This window comes from Ambystoma mexicanum, chromosome 8 (genome assembly GCF_040938575.1).
Source record: "Ambystoma mexicanum isolate Mex_15411 chromosome 8, UKY_AmexF1_1, whole genome shotgun sequence".
NCBI classification, from domain to species: domain Eukaryota; kingdom Metazoa; phylum Chordata; class Amphibia; order Caudata; family Ambystomatidae; genus Ambystoma; species Ambystoma mexicanum.
This window is the reverse complement of record NC_090929.1, coordinates 372,258,687-372,273,832: the sequence shown is the minus strand read 5'-3', so window position 1 is coordinate 372,273,832 and position 15,146 is coordinate 372,258,687. Positions and strand designations below refer to the sequence as shown.

The following is a 15,146-nucleotide window of genomic DNA, read 5'->3' as shown; positions in this document are numbered from 1 at the left end:
ATAAATAGCCTTTTTTTTTACTTTGTAGTCACATGTGAAAAGACCATGAATTTGTCAATTTCAGCCTTCCATTTACTGCTATTTCATTTAATTATGTAGGGTGCTCTTGCTACTCTTGGCCTCTAGAGACTTTCTCACTCTATAGCATTGGAATTGTATACACTTTTAATTGACCAGCAGTTTGGCTCTCACAGATGTTTCATCGTTCATCTAAGAAGAATGCCCCACCTTCAACGCTTATCCATGTACTCCATTTGTGCTCTCTGCTTATCCTTTTAAAAAAAACATCTTTGCTTCTGGCCAACCTTGACTCATTGTCGGCTTGGCGCACAGAACTGTTTTCCTGTAGCTTGTTTAATTTCAACATTCACCACCGTCCATTTTCCTAATATGGTCGTTTTTGCCATGTTATATATTTCTCTATAGCAAGCTTCCGTACGTTATCTTTCTACCTTGTGTTACTGCGTATTTACAGTAATTGGTCAGTAAGTTGCTTCATCTTCTTTAGATTCATGATTACTTTAGCTTTAGGTTCATGTTACTCTTAATGGTCCAGTTACATTGTTACTTAGTATTTTCATATAATTTCAACATAGATCCATATATCTTCTTCATCAAACGACTTTGTCCTTGTCAGATTTCACTTCAACATCGATCCATGATATTCATTGATGCATTCTGACATCTTGGCAAGCAACATTTTTCCATGCAGCCTTCTTCCATGCGACATCCTTCCACACTTTCAGTGTGAGGGTACATTCTGTATGGCTGTCTGAGTGCATAACGTCTCTCATACACTCAATGCGGTATAGGAATGATGCAGGGGGCCGCATTTATGGCTCTTCTTTGACTGTTCCAATCTGATAGTGGTGAGGGGGCAGGAGCGGGCAGGAAAGTGTTTACCTGCTCCTCTACATTTGATTTTCTGACAGTGTAATAAGTATCCCACCCAATTCTCTTTTCAAATTGGGTCCATCTACTGCAAGCCTCCCCTCTCTGTGCTATTTCATGAATGATTCTGGAATATGCATTTAAATTTGCATCATATTGTGTGAAATTGAAGTGGCCCAGCTAAGCACCCTTTCATCCCAATATGTCTCGCAGGTCTTGGCTAATAAATCCTCTGTTAGACTATGGATTGCTGCACATCGATTCCCCAGTTTTAACTACACCAGTGAAGACACACAGGGTCCAATTTACTTTGCTTTGGTTGCAAGAGAGTGTGCAGAAAAAGTATATCTGTTCTACACTGAATTATGTTTACTTGGCTTTGAATATGAGAAGAAAGCAAGGTATATTTCACAGTAATACTATGATAGGATTCTAATTGGAATCATTAATTTGCTAGAGTTTATCAGACACCGCGTGCACTGCAAAGAATAATTCTATTGAAGCTTCTATTTTATATCACTCAGCCAACTGGTTTACCTTGCAGTTCTATGTCCTTCCATGGAATGACTACAGAGGACTCTTTAGTACATATCTCTAATCACATTGGGGCATTTGATATTTTGACTTTTAGAAAATGCTTTCCAGGCATAGGACCAGCATGGACCCTCACAACCCTCAGGTAATCTCCCCAGTCAGCCAGACCTTTACTGGTCTCTGCTTCATCAATCTCTGGGAAACAAGTCCACTTCAGGTCAAGTCAGCCCTGGGATTCCTCTTTGCCAAGGCCAAAGAGAAGGTCTTGCTTCTCTAAAGGTATTATCCCACTCCTGCATTCCTCCATTCAGACAATGGTTCCTCAGCAGACCTTTAGTATCCCTGAGCTCACACTTTCCCATGCTTTGTCATATGACATTCTGATTTTGGATTGGTTGAATCCTCCATTATGAAGCTGACACTCTTCAAAGAAATTGCTCCTTGATTTTATTGGCTCATCATATTTCTAGACATGTGACAGGCGTGATGATATGCAATTTAGGCTCAAATTCACATTTTCTGCCCTAACGTTCAGTAGAAATGTTCAGTACAGCACTATCTCACTGAATCCTGGCATATGCAACATAATTAAGTGAGATGAAAATGGACTGCATTATTAATATTTATATCCTTCATTAGTTATTGATAAATAGTAATATATTGTGTTGGCCTTGTATTATGAGGCACGCTAACGGTTTCTGAACATTTGTCCTTTTTTCTAAAACTGAGCATTGGGAAATTATAGATAAAATGGTCCATTTCATTTCTGTCAAACTCGGCATGTTAAAGCTTCCTTTCAAATTAATGATTAACATGAATATTTGAAGTAGTCCCTTTGTGAGGCCTTCCATTAGTTCAAAAGATGGTGAATGTATGGGCAGGCAGAGTTCACAAAGGTTACAAACCTAAGTTTATTAAGTTCTTAGATATACGTTTCAGAAACCAGATTTCACCTCTCAGATTTCATGGACTAGGGAGACCACATTTTGATTTCACTATATATATATATATATTTGGGGTATTTTTCTGAGGCCTAAGCACATGATTCTATTTTTGCTGGGTGTAATGTGTATCTTTGATGAGTGGATAAGTAGTTCTGACTTTAGACATATGGCTTAACTCGTGATTTCCCTGGCCTCCAACTTGGGTTTTTTCACATGTAATGTGAACTAAAATTATTTTGTTTAATGGGATTTACTTAAAGACAAGTAAAAACAAGTAGCAGCAAAGCCACAATTAGGGTGTTATTTTCAATACAACTTAAACATCAATATGGATAATTTCTACAATCTGAAATATGATTGATTGATTGAGAGTTTATTTACATAGCGCCTATACACAATGTTTTTCAAAGCACTTAATGCAGGGAGGGAACAATGGAGAATACAGTGACATTCCTACAAATCCTTGATACATTAAGAATTTGATTAACTATCGTACGCAGCCTGGTGACATTTCAGTTAGTGTAAGAGCTTTTGACAATGATAAGGAGGAGGTAGGGTGGGAAGGAGAATGAGACAGACTAGTGGCTACCATACTAGCCCTGACAACATTTCTGGTAGTGCCGGAATTTTACAAGAGGTGAGGGGGGGGAACATGGAGAAGGAGAAGAACAAAACAAGCAACTATCGTACTAGGTAGGCCTGATGACATTTCAGATAGTGCTGAAGGGGGAGAGGTAGGGAAAAACAAGTGAGGGAGGGGAGAGGAGACATACAAGCTGCTATTATACAGGTCAGGCGACAATTCTGATAGAGTAAGAGCTTTGACAATGTTAAGGAGGGGAGTGGGTGGGAAGGAGAATGAGACAGACGAGCGACTATCGTACCAGGCCTGGTGACATTTCAGATAGGGAGGGAGGGGAAGGACAACAAACAACTGCTATCGTACTAGGTCAGATGACATTTCAGATAGAGTAAGTGCAGAGAATATAGAAAGTGGAGGGCAGAAAGATAGGGAGAGGAAGAGAAGAGAGTGAAACATTGAGTATGGTGAAGGAGAAGAGAGGCAGAGAGGAGGGAGAGGGCTGGCAAACAGACAACACAAGCATAGGGCGGGGTGGGGTACCGCGCTAATGGCACAAACATTTTTGCATGAAAATACAGCTATACTTGAGACAGGTTAAAATGCATGGAAACACAGCCAAATTTGGGACAGCCTAAAACGTATGGAAACACGGCCAAACTTGAGACAGGCTAAAATGCATGGAAACACGACCAAACTTGAGGCAGGCTAAAATGCATGAAAACACTGCCAAATCTGAGACAGGCTAAAATGCATGGAAACACGGCCACATTAGAATGGCAGCCAGATTCAGAAGTTAGCAGTGGGTGCAAACGTTGGTGGAGAAGCAGAGAAGGACATAGAATCAAGAGAGGGCAGAATAGTGTCCGGCGGAGGGAAAATTACCGAAGTTATGGAGGTGTGTAATGGAAACCTAGATTTAATTGTTAAGTGAGATAGCAGCAACATGATAATTCAGGTGCAGAGGTTGCAAGAAAGTACTCAGGATAGCAGACAGGGGCCTTAGGATCTGGCCTTTGGAGAAGGGCCGGCCAAGCCTGCCAACTTTCACATTGACTGAAATGAATGGGGCCACAGCCAATTAGTGCACAGCACCAGGCACTTGGAATGGCCGCTCGCTGCTCAGGTAAAAGAAGAAAATCAGAAGTAGCAGCCGATAGGGCTGATGGGCGCAATGAGACTCTTCAATCCTCTGCCTAAAATGATTTCACGATCGTCAGGCAAGGAGTGGGGGGATGCAAATAGATAAAAAAAAAGCAGATGTGCGCATCCCTGCAGAGGCGCAAGGGGGGCTTTCCTTCAGTCCCATAATTATGCGAGGGGCACCATTAATCACCCGATGTGCAGGGTAGGTGCGCCGGATCAGCTGGATCAGCCCGCTGCTGCTGCCGCCTTAGAGGCATGGAAGGAGGACCATTTAACCCTTCTCTGTTTAAGCTGCACAGCCAATCTAACAAAAGCATAACAACAATTCTGCAAAGTCTTATTTAAGGAGAATAAGGCATACAGCTGTTGGCTTCTGGAATTATAGGTGAATTGCTTTGCTTATGGGGTTATATAAGACATTCCACTGATGTAAGCTGTTTTTTCTTCCTGAAGAGAGATCCCAGCAGAGGAGATGAGAGAATATCTATAGCCCAGTCCAGCCCAAAATCCAAAAGGGTGGTAAGCCTCAGACAGCTTTCCGCCAACCTCTGAGTCCTGATAGACCACTTAACCCAGATTGCACGGTCCAATCAGGGTGCAGTACCACACAGCTGCAGGCTATCACCTGAAACACACACAACACGATAAGCATCCACCAGTTAAAAAGTAGCCAGACTAGTCAGCCTTTGTGAGCACCTGTAAGAACTGCTAGCAGGAAGTTTGGAGACCTAGAGAAATGCAAAGCGGGAAGGCGTGGTTACACGTAGAAGAATGTCCTTGGAAGATTTGTCCAGAGAAGAGCATCGGACCAAGTGAGACTTGGACCAAGAAGTGCCCCCAAGAAGAAAGACGCGCAATGGCAGAGTGCTGCAGGGAGGAAGCCCTAGTGACTGGTGAGATGGGAGAAGCATAGAACAGTATAGACCAAGTGGTGTTATTAGGAGGAATGTTACAGGGAAAAGAGGGTACCAGCTTGGAGAGTCTAGCATCTGTTTCCATCTGGGAATAAAAGGCAAGAGAACCAGACATATTTAGCGAGAAAGAAAGAGGTTGTTTGGGACAAGAGTAAAAAGGGTACCAGCTTGGTGAAGGAAACAATGGGTACCTCCTGGAAAGTAGAAGGGAATATGGAACAGAAGCACACGTTGAAAGAGAGAGAGAGAGAGAGAAGAGAGAGAGAGAGAAGAGAGAGAGAGAGAGAGAAGAGAGAGAGAAAGAGAGAGAGAGAGAGAGAGAGAGAGAGAGAGAGAGAGACCTTGTCTCACTTGGTCCATGGAACATGGAGGTTGCCTGGGACGAGAGAGAAAAAGGTTCCACCTTGGAGAAGGAATCCAGGGGTGTGAGGTAGAGATGACAAAACACCAATGGTTTTTGGAACAAAGATTTATTCTCTTGTACAAAATGTAGTTTTTCTTTACTGGAAGAAGCCTGGTTACTTCACCCTTCCTTGTTCTTCTGGAAATAGGTCCTTGCAGGGTATGGACCTATCTTCTCTCTTGCTTCTCTTCTCTTAACCCTCTGGCCATCCGTATGCCCACTCCAGACCCGAGGTTTCTCTCTGGGGTGGGCTTCGTGCTTCCTAGAATAGACAAATTGAGATCCTCCTTTATTCCTGCTCAGTATGTTTTACAGGATTTCCCCTTGAAACCCACCAATCCCTATGGTTTCCCCTTAAACCAATGAAAACTGCTTTATTCCCCGGGGCCCTTCCCTCTTCATTAATGATCCGGGCTGCCATCCAAAAAGGCACTGTTATGCCCGTCAGCCCTTTCTCAGAGAGCCCGTCCTCCTTCCCTGTTGTTCTTGGTTAAAAGAGGGGTTGACCGTGTGTGTCCGCCATTGCGGTGTTCCGTGTGGCATCTGGGTCCCTCACTGTCGGGCACCCTGGCGTGACATTGGCTACACCCTCCCAGTACACTGCGCTCTGTCCACACTGTCGCTGTGCTCACAGTTGTCACCACTGGAGCCAACCGACATCCAGCGAGCTTGTCTGCTACAGTGTTTTCCATCCATGTGGCGTGTCTCTAAGACCACACAGCAGCGGCCTCCGACTCGACTTTGCTACCGGCAGCCACCATCAGCCAATGGACCCTCTGCCAACGGGGGTCTCCTGCTCTCTCTCCTTCGGTAAGTAGGGAGCTGAGCAATTCGGATGTCTCTCTGGCTTCCCCAGTAGTGTATCTCTCACAAGGGGTAACTACTGGGAATTAGGAGGAAGAGACAGAACTGTGGATATGATTACAAAAGATAGAGTGTTGGAAAGGCGACAAGGAACATAGTGTTAGGTTAAAGGAAAGACAGGAACAGTGATATACTAAGGGAGGACTTGTAGTGAAAACAACCATATAGAATATTGTTGGAATGAGAAGATAGTAGGCAACCATCAAGAGAAAGACAGTATTTGTGACAAAGAAAAAGGGAGATATTGGGAAAGCCCTTTGGGACCGAGCGACAAAGAAGAGGATAACAGAGATAGCAAGTAGAATAGGGAGATTCCTGAGGGTTATGTTGGAGAGCATGAAAGGAGATAGAATGTCGAGACAGCAGCCCTACACCGGGGGGCAAGAAGGAGAGAGTAGAAAGAGCTGGGAGAAAGAAGGCAGACTCGGGGATAACATAGCAGTTAAGAGCGGGTCCACACTTTTCCATTATTCCAGGGCCAGCAAATCTGCCTGGCAAGAAAAACCATGAGTTAACAACTGTAAGAACCCCCTAGAAGGGAAGGGGCTGGCACACCCCAAAGCATATCTCTGCCTGAGAGCTATGGGACCCTGGCAGAGGACTGGCTCTATTACAAGGAAAGAATCAGCGGCACAAACCAACCCCCCTAATGGTGCAGCAGAAGGAGAGGATATGATATCTTTGAAATTAATTATGTAAGACTCTTTTGTTTGTGGATTTTGTTGTTATGAACTTTAAGGACTTTGTGTTGGACTCTTTGAACATTCAACATTACATCAAGGAACCACATCAGGGCAAAAGAGGAAGACCCTATTCTTTTATGTTCTTTATTTAGAAATTCTTTAACCCTCTTCACGCCAAGGCATACACTTTGGTAACATCATCCATCACCTTACTTATTGGGGGCAAATATTATTCTGGCCCTCTAGTTACGTTTAAACAACATCCGGACACTTTATGTTCCACTGTAATGGAAACCTTTCTTCTTTGTCTGTATCTATTTTCTGAGAACACACGTGATGAGGTGGCGGGACCATACAGTGGCTCCATCACAACTGTCTTTAAAAGAAATATGTGTTCATCTCTGAAGTATTGTGCTAAACTAGACACCTGCAGCTACCACAGCAAAATTAATCAAAAACAGGCATCATAATCCTGGCCCTGAAAGCATTGTCAAAATAAAACAAATCTTGGAGCACATGCTTAGCTTAATCAGGGCTTCACCAGGGTCCTCTGTCTTTAGTGAACTAGCAAAATACAGTATTTCTAAATGAAATAAATGAATGGAAGGTAAGTCAATAATTGCATAGTTCTATCATTGTTGGCTCAGGGTGGACTTAAAACGACCAGGGTATTTATTGCTGGTGAACGTGTTGTCAAATATGTGTTTCATGGCATCTCTTCTCACCTTTACCCCATACCTAGGCTGCAGCGGGAGGAAGGAGACGGTGCCTGGTGTCCGGCTGGTTTGCTCCAGCCAGAAGATGTTCAGTTTCTGCAGATAGATCTTCACAAGCTGCACTTTATCACGCTGATTGGTACACAAGGGCGACACGCCCGTGCCACCGGGAAGGAGTTTGCCCGCTTCTACCGGGTTGACTACAGTCGGAATGGAGAACGCTGGCTGACCTGGAAGGATCATCACGGCAAGCAGGTAGATCTTCAGAAGGTTGTGTGGTGCTTGATTGAGGAAATAGTTGTGCCGGCGTCCATGGTAGCAGTGTTGTGGATGATGTTTGCAGCGGGTGTGCGGTGCATTTCCATGGTTTCTGGGCAGCACATTCAGCAATAAAAGCATATGCAGGAAAAGGCGCCCTGTCCTTATATTTGATGATAATGAGATATCTCTGTGCATATTTATAGATACTGTGTCTATCTACTGTGTGGATGCTTATGTCTCAAGGAATTCAGTTTGTGGTTTGTCTCTGACACTAACATGACATCCTTGGCCATATTGACCACTATCACTTGGTTCGGATTAATAAAACATGTTATAGTTTAAACATTTTCAGCTGGTATGACCATTCCATCACCACTTTTTGGGCAACGTTTATAGAGCAAACTATACACACTAGTACAGGAGAAACATCCAAAAGCATTCACTTGGGGGGGGGGTCACAGGATGTCATTTAGCTGAGTAGCAGTGCTTAGGTGGAGTTCAGTACCCCAGCCAATAAACGTTAATTAAAAATAAACACATTTTCACTGGTCAGAAGTGAGTGAAAGGTGTAACAAAGGGATGATGAAGAAAAGTGGGCACAAAATACAAAGGAAGATGGTGGAATAGGCAACGGCTAAAGAGCCCTTGCGCCGCTGCTGGCTCATGGCGGACAGGTGAGTGGAACGCAGGACTCTAAAGGGGTGGACTCTGCACCAACTTCTCTACTGTCCTGGAAAAAATGTACAACATTATAGACATGTTGTTCGGTTAATTGGCTGCAGTTAAAATTAAACTGGATCTCATACAGCAACATATGTTTGGATGGTTCTATGTTCTTAGATCACCAGTCCTTTTTTTCACAGAGTTTTTTGCCACTTTTCGGCAGAACAAAACTATATATATTTGGGGGATCCCCCTACCAAGCCCCCTTCACTATTTTGTAGTCCCTATACCTCCCACACCCCTACTGCTTATATGCCCTTACCCACCCCGTATATTGTTCGATGAGTTTTTCAGCTGAATGTTTTCAGCAAAAAACGCGGCAAAAAAAAGCCTGGTGATGTGATAACTTCTTACCGTCGGGACATGCTTCCATAAAGAAGTGGGTCAGACCGGTAGAAGACACTACCTCCACCTTGCCTGTTCCATCAGATTTTTCTAATGGATATCTGCAGGAGTAGTGGTTGTTGACCGGGCGTGGTTAGGCATGACATCATGCTTGGCACGGGGTACTTCAGTCCCCGGAGACTGGCGTTAGATTTCAAGCTGTGGTTCATTATCAATACATCCCTTCAGAGAGTGGGCAGTGTGGGGTACAGTCTCACTATGTCAGGTTATGCGCTCTGCCACATTATCATGTTGTCCCTGCACCCTCCTTTATGCATTAAACATTTGTGAGTTCACTACAGCATAGCAGGGGGAGGAGAGAGATTGGGGATATGCCACAAAGTGACCAGCTGTATCTAGTCCAATCTCATCTGAGGCCCTGGGGTGGGATCCTTACTTCATAAGGGGCATGTGCCACATCTAGAGATTTGGCTTCAGCTACTGTCCAGGAAACGGAGAGTTGCAACACAAATATAGTTCCCCCAATGCAACACACTGCAGTAGGTTTAGATAGTGGAGTTCCATATGAATGAAAGACGGTGGGACATGATATATGGGTCCCATTCCCCTGGGCTGGACAGTGCAATAATATGCTGTGCAATAATATGCTGTGCAATAATATGCTGTGCAATACACAGCTAAACGTCTGCACTCTTCATTGAAGGACACAGTGGCCTTGCACTTCTCCGAGGCATGATCTACACCTTGGTTTGGATACGCAGAGGTGGTCCCTCTGGACGGTGTGATTGGCTGGGTCGCCCTGCACCTATTACTAAAGAGAACTGCTATTATCTATTATGCTGGACGGAGAGGAAGCAATGGGAACAGATTCTTCAAGCGTGGAGTCTGTCTCGTAGAGGTGGCCTCTCTGCACTGCCCCTAGTGAGGCTCACTGAGAGTTCATTACATTTGGGAAGAAGAGAGGCAGGGTTTTGATGATCTGAAAAGTTAGGGTTCAGATGGGGGAGAGAGGAATGACGGGGTACAGGGATAGCAGCAGCGGGTATGCAATGTGGACTAAGTGAAAGGGTTAATACTACCGATGTTTGCATATTGGCAAAATCAAACACATGCAACAGGAACGTTGTGCAATGCATGGTTTCATAAGGATTCATAAACTGCATTACAGCTGGCAGCATTGTCTTTGTGTCATAGTTCAATGATATGTGTGGTCAAATGTGAAGGATTGTGTAGTTAAATATATGTCATGGAAAGTCAGAAGGTTACACAGTTGAAGCAAACCGATTAAAGTGCTCGCTTCTGTAAATAGGCACTGTATTCAGATGCTTTTTTTTGCTGGAAATCTACCTGATTGCAGTGCAACATTGGAATTCGCACTCAACTGGGGATCTTACAAGCTTGAAAGCCCAAAGCCGCACTTGGAGGGAAGGTGGTTGGTGGTAAAGGGGATATTAGATCATCAGAAATGATTACTTCTTAACCTGTCTAAGATTGCCCTGAATCCTTTGAATCAGTTGTTCAGTTGTGTCTCAAAACGGACTTGAGGCAGAGTGGATCTTTGGAGGGGACTTCATTACAATCACGGATGCCGGCACAGACCGATAGTCTACCAGAGCGAGACCCTCTATCAGAGCAGCAGATCACATTGCCAAGGCAATAGATTTCTGTGGTTTGGTGAATGCTTGTAGACCATTGAAACCAGTGAATGCAGTATTCACTGTACTCATGGATAAATGACTCAATAATAGGAATTGATGGGTTTCTTATTTCACGAGGACTTCGGGGGAAATGGAGAGTATACTATGCCTCAGATAACCCTGTCTAATCACATATAGATGTTGTTGAAACTTAACAGAGAGGTGAGCAAATCGAACTCAAATTGTAGGTTTCAGTCTGGATCCTTCGGACATAGTGTTTGCGTCCTCACTCGGGGGTGATATCAAAATCTATTTTCTCAGCAATATTACAGATGAATTGAGAGTGGACACAGTATGGGACACTTACAAAGTCTATGTGTGGGGGACATGCATTTCCCTGGAAGGAGGTATATTACCTACTTTACGGTCTGAGTTGTAGGGTATAGAAGAAAAGATGGGGAGGTGTGGATGAAGAGCAATGCGCATCCACCAGAGGCAAGACGACCTTCTCCAAATTCAACTTCTGAAATCGGAATTTGACAAACCCGCGTTTAATGAAATAAAATGCATGCTACACCACTGAATGGCGATGCACTATACTGAAGGGGAGTGGCCTACAGAAACCCCGGCTTGACTTGTGAGTCAGGGGTATGGGAGTAGATATATGGATAAAGTTCAAACCGATCAAAGGGTAATCAGGCTTTCTGATGAGGAAATGTATGCCACTGTGACAAACCCTCTATCAGAGAACCTTTGCCGATATGTGAATACGAGCTGGACACTAACAATGAAAAAAATAAACAATGACGGAGTGGGAGGAATTGAGCTGAAATCAATCATTACAGCCATGGATGCTATCAACGCGAGCAAAAACGCCTGCAGGATGTACTCCTACCTCCTTTTCAAAATGGTTGTCTGGGTTGAGATTGCCCAGGTATCTTGAAGGAATAACTCACAAGTGATTGCTACAATTAACTAATATTATCTCAATTTTCTGACTCATTTGCAAAATGTTAAACATTTGCATACCTCAGAAATGTCTTTTTTTGGGTCTTCCATTCTTTTTTTTTTCGGGAATTCGTCTCGGTGAAGAAACATGAACCAGGAAGTGATTTCATTTTCAGGGTACTCTTGCTTGGTGGTTCCTCTTAGGAGGTTCCCAGACACAGAAGGGGTTGACCACACCCTAGGGCTACCAGGACTTGTCCTGAGGCCCACAGTGCTAAATTGGATTCCGGAGCAACGCTGAGGTTCCCGCTTTGGGGGCTAAATTTACTGAGGTTCCCTCAAAAAGGGTAAAAGTGAGTACCAGCAAAGCTGAGTTTCCGCGTTGGGGGCTAAATCTACCGGGATTCTACCGCCCGAGGTTCCCTCAAAGAAGGTTAAAGCAAATACTGGTAAACACGAGGTTCCCCGCTTGGGGGATAACTCAACCGGGGGGACCCCCCGAGGTTCACTCACTTAAGGCTTATCTTCTTTTTGGAGTGGCCGAGGTTCCCCAAACAGGGCTAAGTACACCAGGGGTACTCTTGATACTGAATCTCATTCTGGTGCAGCCGAAGTCCCCTGCAAAAGAATTAAACATGACAAGGCTCAGTCAACGATGGCCTCTTCAGTCGTGTCACAGCCATACACACTTTCTGCTGTAGTGCTGGACCAACATCAAACTAAAGTGACAATAATGGAGCCAGCTCCCTCAGGTGTTGCATCCATTGCCCCTTAGGCATCTTCAGGGTCATCCGCACCAAAGGATCATCCTGGGTCCAGTGCGTCCTTGTGACGGGACTCTTCTGAGCCTTTACCCAGAGCTCTTTTAGAAAGTGATCCATTCACTCATAGAGTACAGTGGTCAGCCTCTACTCGGATGTCCCTACCACCAACTCTGTTTCCACCCATCACCTCTTCTCCACTATATTATGCAGATTCATGGTTGTCTAGGCCATCGTGGCAACCAGTCTCCACAGAGTCGTGGTCCTGGACTATTCCACCTCAGAGGCCTTCACCTCAACAGCAAAGTTCACAACTCTTCGAAGAAGCCTTCTTCACTATGTGTCCGGAATTAGTGCACTCAGAACCTATGAGGGAGTATTTCAAGAATATCTTCAAGGAGATAATTCCTAAAACTGCAGAAGTACCAGTTCCACCTCCAGTCGAGACACAGGCACTTCCACCATTGCCACAAGGTCCAGAGGCACCACTAATTACGACCTGAAGGACCCTGATGACCCTGATCCAGCCGAGGAGGGAGAGGAAATCCCATCTTCCTCTAGAGCCTTTCATGACATGCTAATGGATCAAATGTGATTCCTCAAATTCCCTATCCCTGAGCCTCCACCTTCAGAGGGAGGCATCCTAGCAGGGGTGCTGTCCACTAGGAGATTAAAGAAAACTGGAATGGGTCTTCAGAATGACATTCTAGCGGAGGCAATGAAAGTCTGGGCTAAACCTCACCTCAAACGCCCACCAATACGAGAATAGAAATCAGATACAGGCTACTTCCGTCTGAGGAATTGTTTTTATCTTTATGCCCCCAGCCATCGTCATTGGTGGTGGCAGATGCTCCCATGTTTTCCAGGCCCTAATCATTGTCATCTTCTGCTGTCTCACAAGTTCTAAGCAAAGAAGATTGTGTACTGGAAGCCCTAGGCAAAAAGGTCTCCGGTAACTCAGCGCTGCAGCTGAGACAAGGTAATGCAACAGCACTCCTAGCAGCGGCAAACCAAAGGCTTTGGAAAGACCTCAACGAATTTGAAAAATGAATCCCACCTATGCATGCATATCAATTTAGAGGTGATTTGGCGGATGCCAGAAGGGCTGCACAATAACTGTTGGAGGTGGCGGTACACCACGCAGACATTTCTGCTAGGGGTATCACCATTGGAAAAGATGCGTGCCGCCAAACTTGCCAAGGAAGTACAGGACAAAGTGCTGGACCGTCCGTTCGACAGAAAACACCTGTTCCACAGTACAACAGATGAGGTGCTAGCTAAAAAGAAAGCCAACAAAGCCACTCACAGCAAATCCGTATCTGTGATGACAAAACCAGCATCAGCCAAACCAACAGCAACGTTTAGAGCTGATTCTCGATCCAGATCCTTCTCGGGCTTTCAGGGTTTTCAGGAGCAAAAGGCAAGGATACAGGATAGGTCACCTAACACCCAAAGGAAAACAACAGCAGAAAAACACTGCAAGAGGTTTTTTCTCCCATTAGGCCTCCTCAGCTAGCTCTTCCACCTCTTCTGCTGACAAGACCTCAACATGATGGCCCGGCTTTGTCCCATCGCACTCTGATGGGGCAGAATTTCCCTACACATGGATGCCTGGAGGACCATAAACTTGGATTCCTGGGTGTTGTCAGTAGCCAGCAGGGGGTTCAGACTTCCTCTACCCTCTTTCCCCCCTTGCCGGCCGACTCTAAATCCGGTTGGGTCTCCCTCTCTAAAGCTAAAAATGTCCAAACTTCTGGAGATGATGACTATAGAGGAGGTGCCAAGTTCAGAAACTGGACAAGGTTTTTATGCCAGTCTATTCATAGTGCCAAAATTGAACCAGGCATGCCTGCATGCCATCGTCGACTTAGCGCATTTCAATCGTTTCCTTCCCCTTCTAAAGCTCAGGATGATTACCCCTGCACAGACCCATTCTGCCTTAAATAAGGCGGATTGGATCTGTGCAGAGGATTTGAAGGATGTGTGCCTACATATCCCTATGCAGCTCTCCATCAGAGGTTTCTGAGGTTCTCGGTGGGGTAGTTGCATTTCCAGTACCGAGTCCTTCCTTTTGGCCTCAATTTGGCACCCAGAGTTTTCATGGAGATGATGGCGGCAGTAACCTTGTTTCTTCCTCTCCAGGGAGCCCATTTCTATCCATACCTGGCCAACTGGCTAGCCAGGGGCCAGTCTCTGGAAACAGTAGAGGCGCAGCTCCACTACCTCCTTGATTTGCTCCACGACCGAAATCTATCAGTGAACTGGAAGAAGTCCAGCTTGACGGTGTCTCAGCGCTTGATTTTCATAGGCTTCCTTTGGGACACTCAGTTGAGTACATTACAGTGAGTACTTTTTCCTTACTCCTATGTTCAGTCCCCTATTCACCATACTTGTGGGAGATTCACTGGCACTTTTCTCCCAGAGGGTGGAAGGTTCTATTTGGAACTTCAGCTGAAGAGATTCTTCAGTACTGCCTGACCGAATTGAACTTCTGCTCTCTAACTCATGTCCAGGCATTAGTGTCTTCAGAAGCAGAGGCCCAAGTTGCTGAAGAGGGACATGTCTCTGAAATGCAACTGATGCTGCTTTCGCTCTGACCACGTGGGCATGAAGCCCCTTTGGATGAGAACGTGTTTGTAGAGTGTAGTTTTCTAGAATCACTGCCACAATCCATCTGGCAATGGTAGATATCGAGGCAGGGGAACCCTTATTTGTGCCTCCAAGTGTGGCACACATCAGGGGGATTTCCTGAACACCTTGTTCCTGTCTATGTAAAACTTCAGGCCCCTCCTGACA

At 45.0% G+C, this 15,146-nt stretch overlaps 1 protein-coding gene across 3 annotated transcripts in view; it reads left to right on the top strand.

Moving 5' to 3' along the window:
* LOC138471948 (discoidin domain-containing receptor 2-like) overlaps positions 1–15,146 on the top strand; it is a 679,729-nt gene that overhangs the window by 528,985 nt on the left and 135,598 nt on the right. For all 3 annotated transcript variants that reach the window (XM_069609836.1, XM_069609834.1, XM_069609835.1), the window contains one exon: positions 7,702–7,930. In XM_069609836.1, the coding sequence (XP_069465937.1) occupies positions 7,702–7,930 (229 nt within the window). The remainder of the gene's footprint in view (positions 1–7,701; positions 7,931–15,146) is intronic.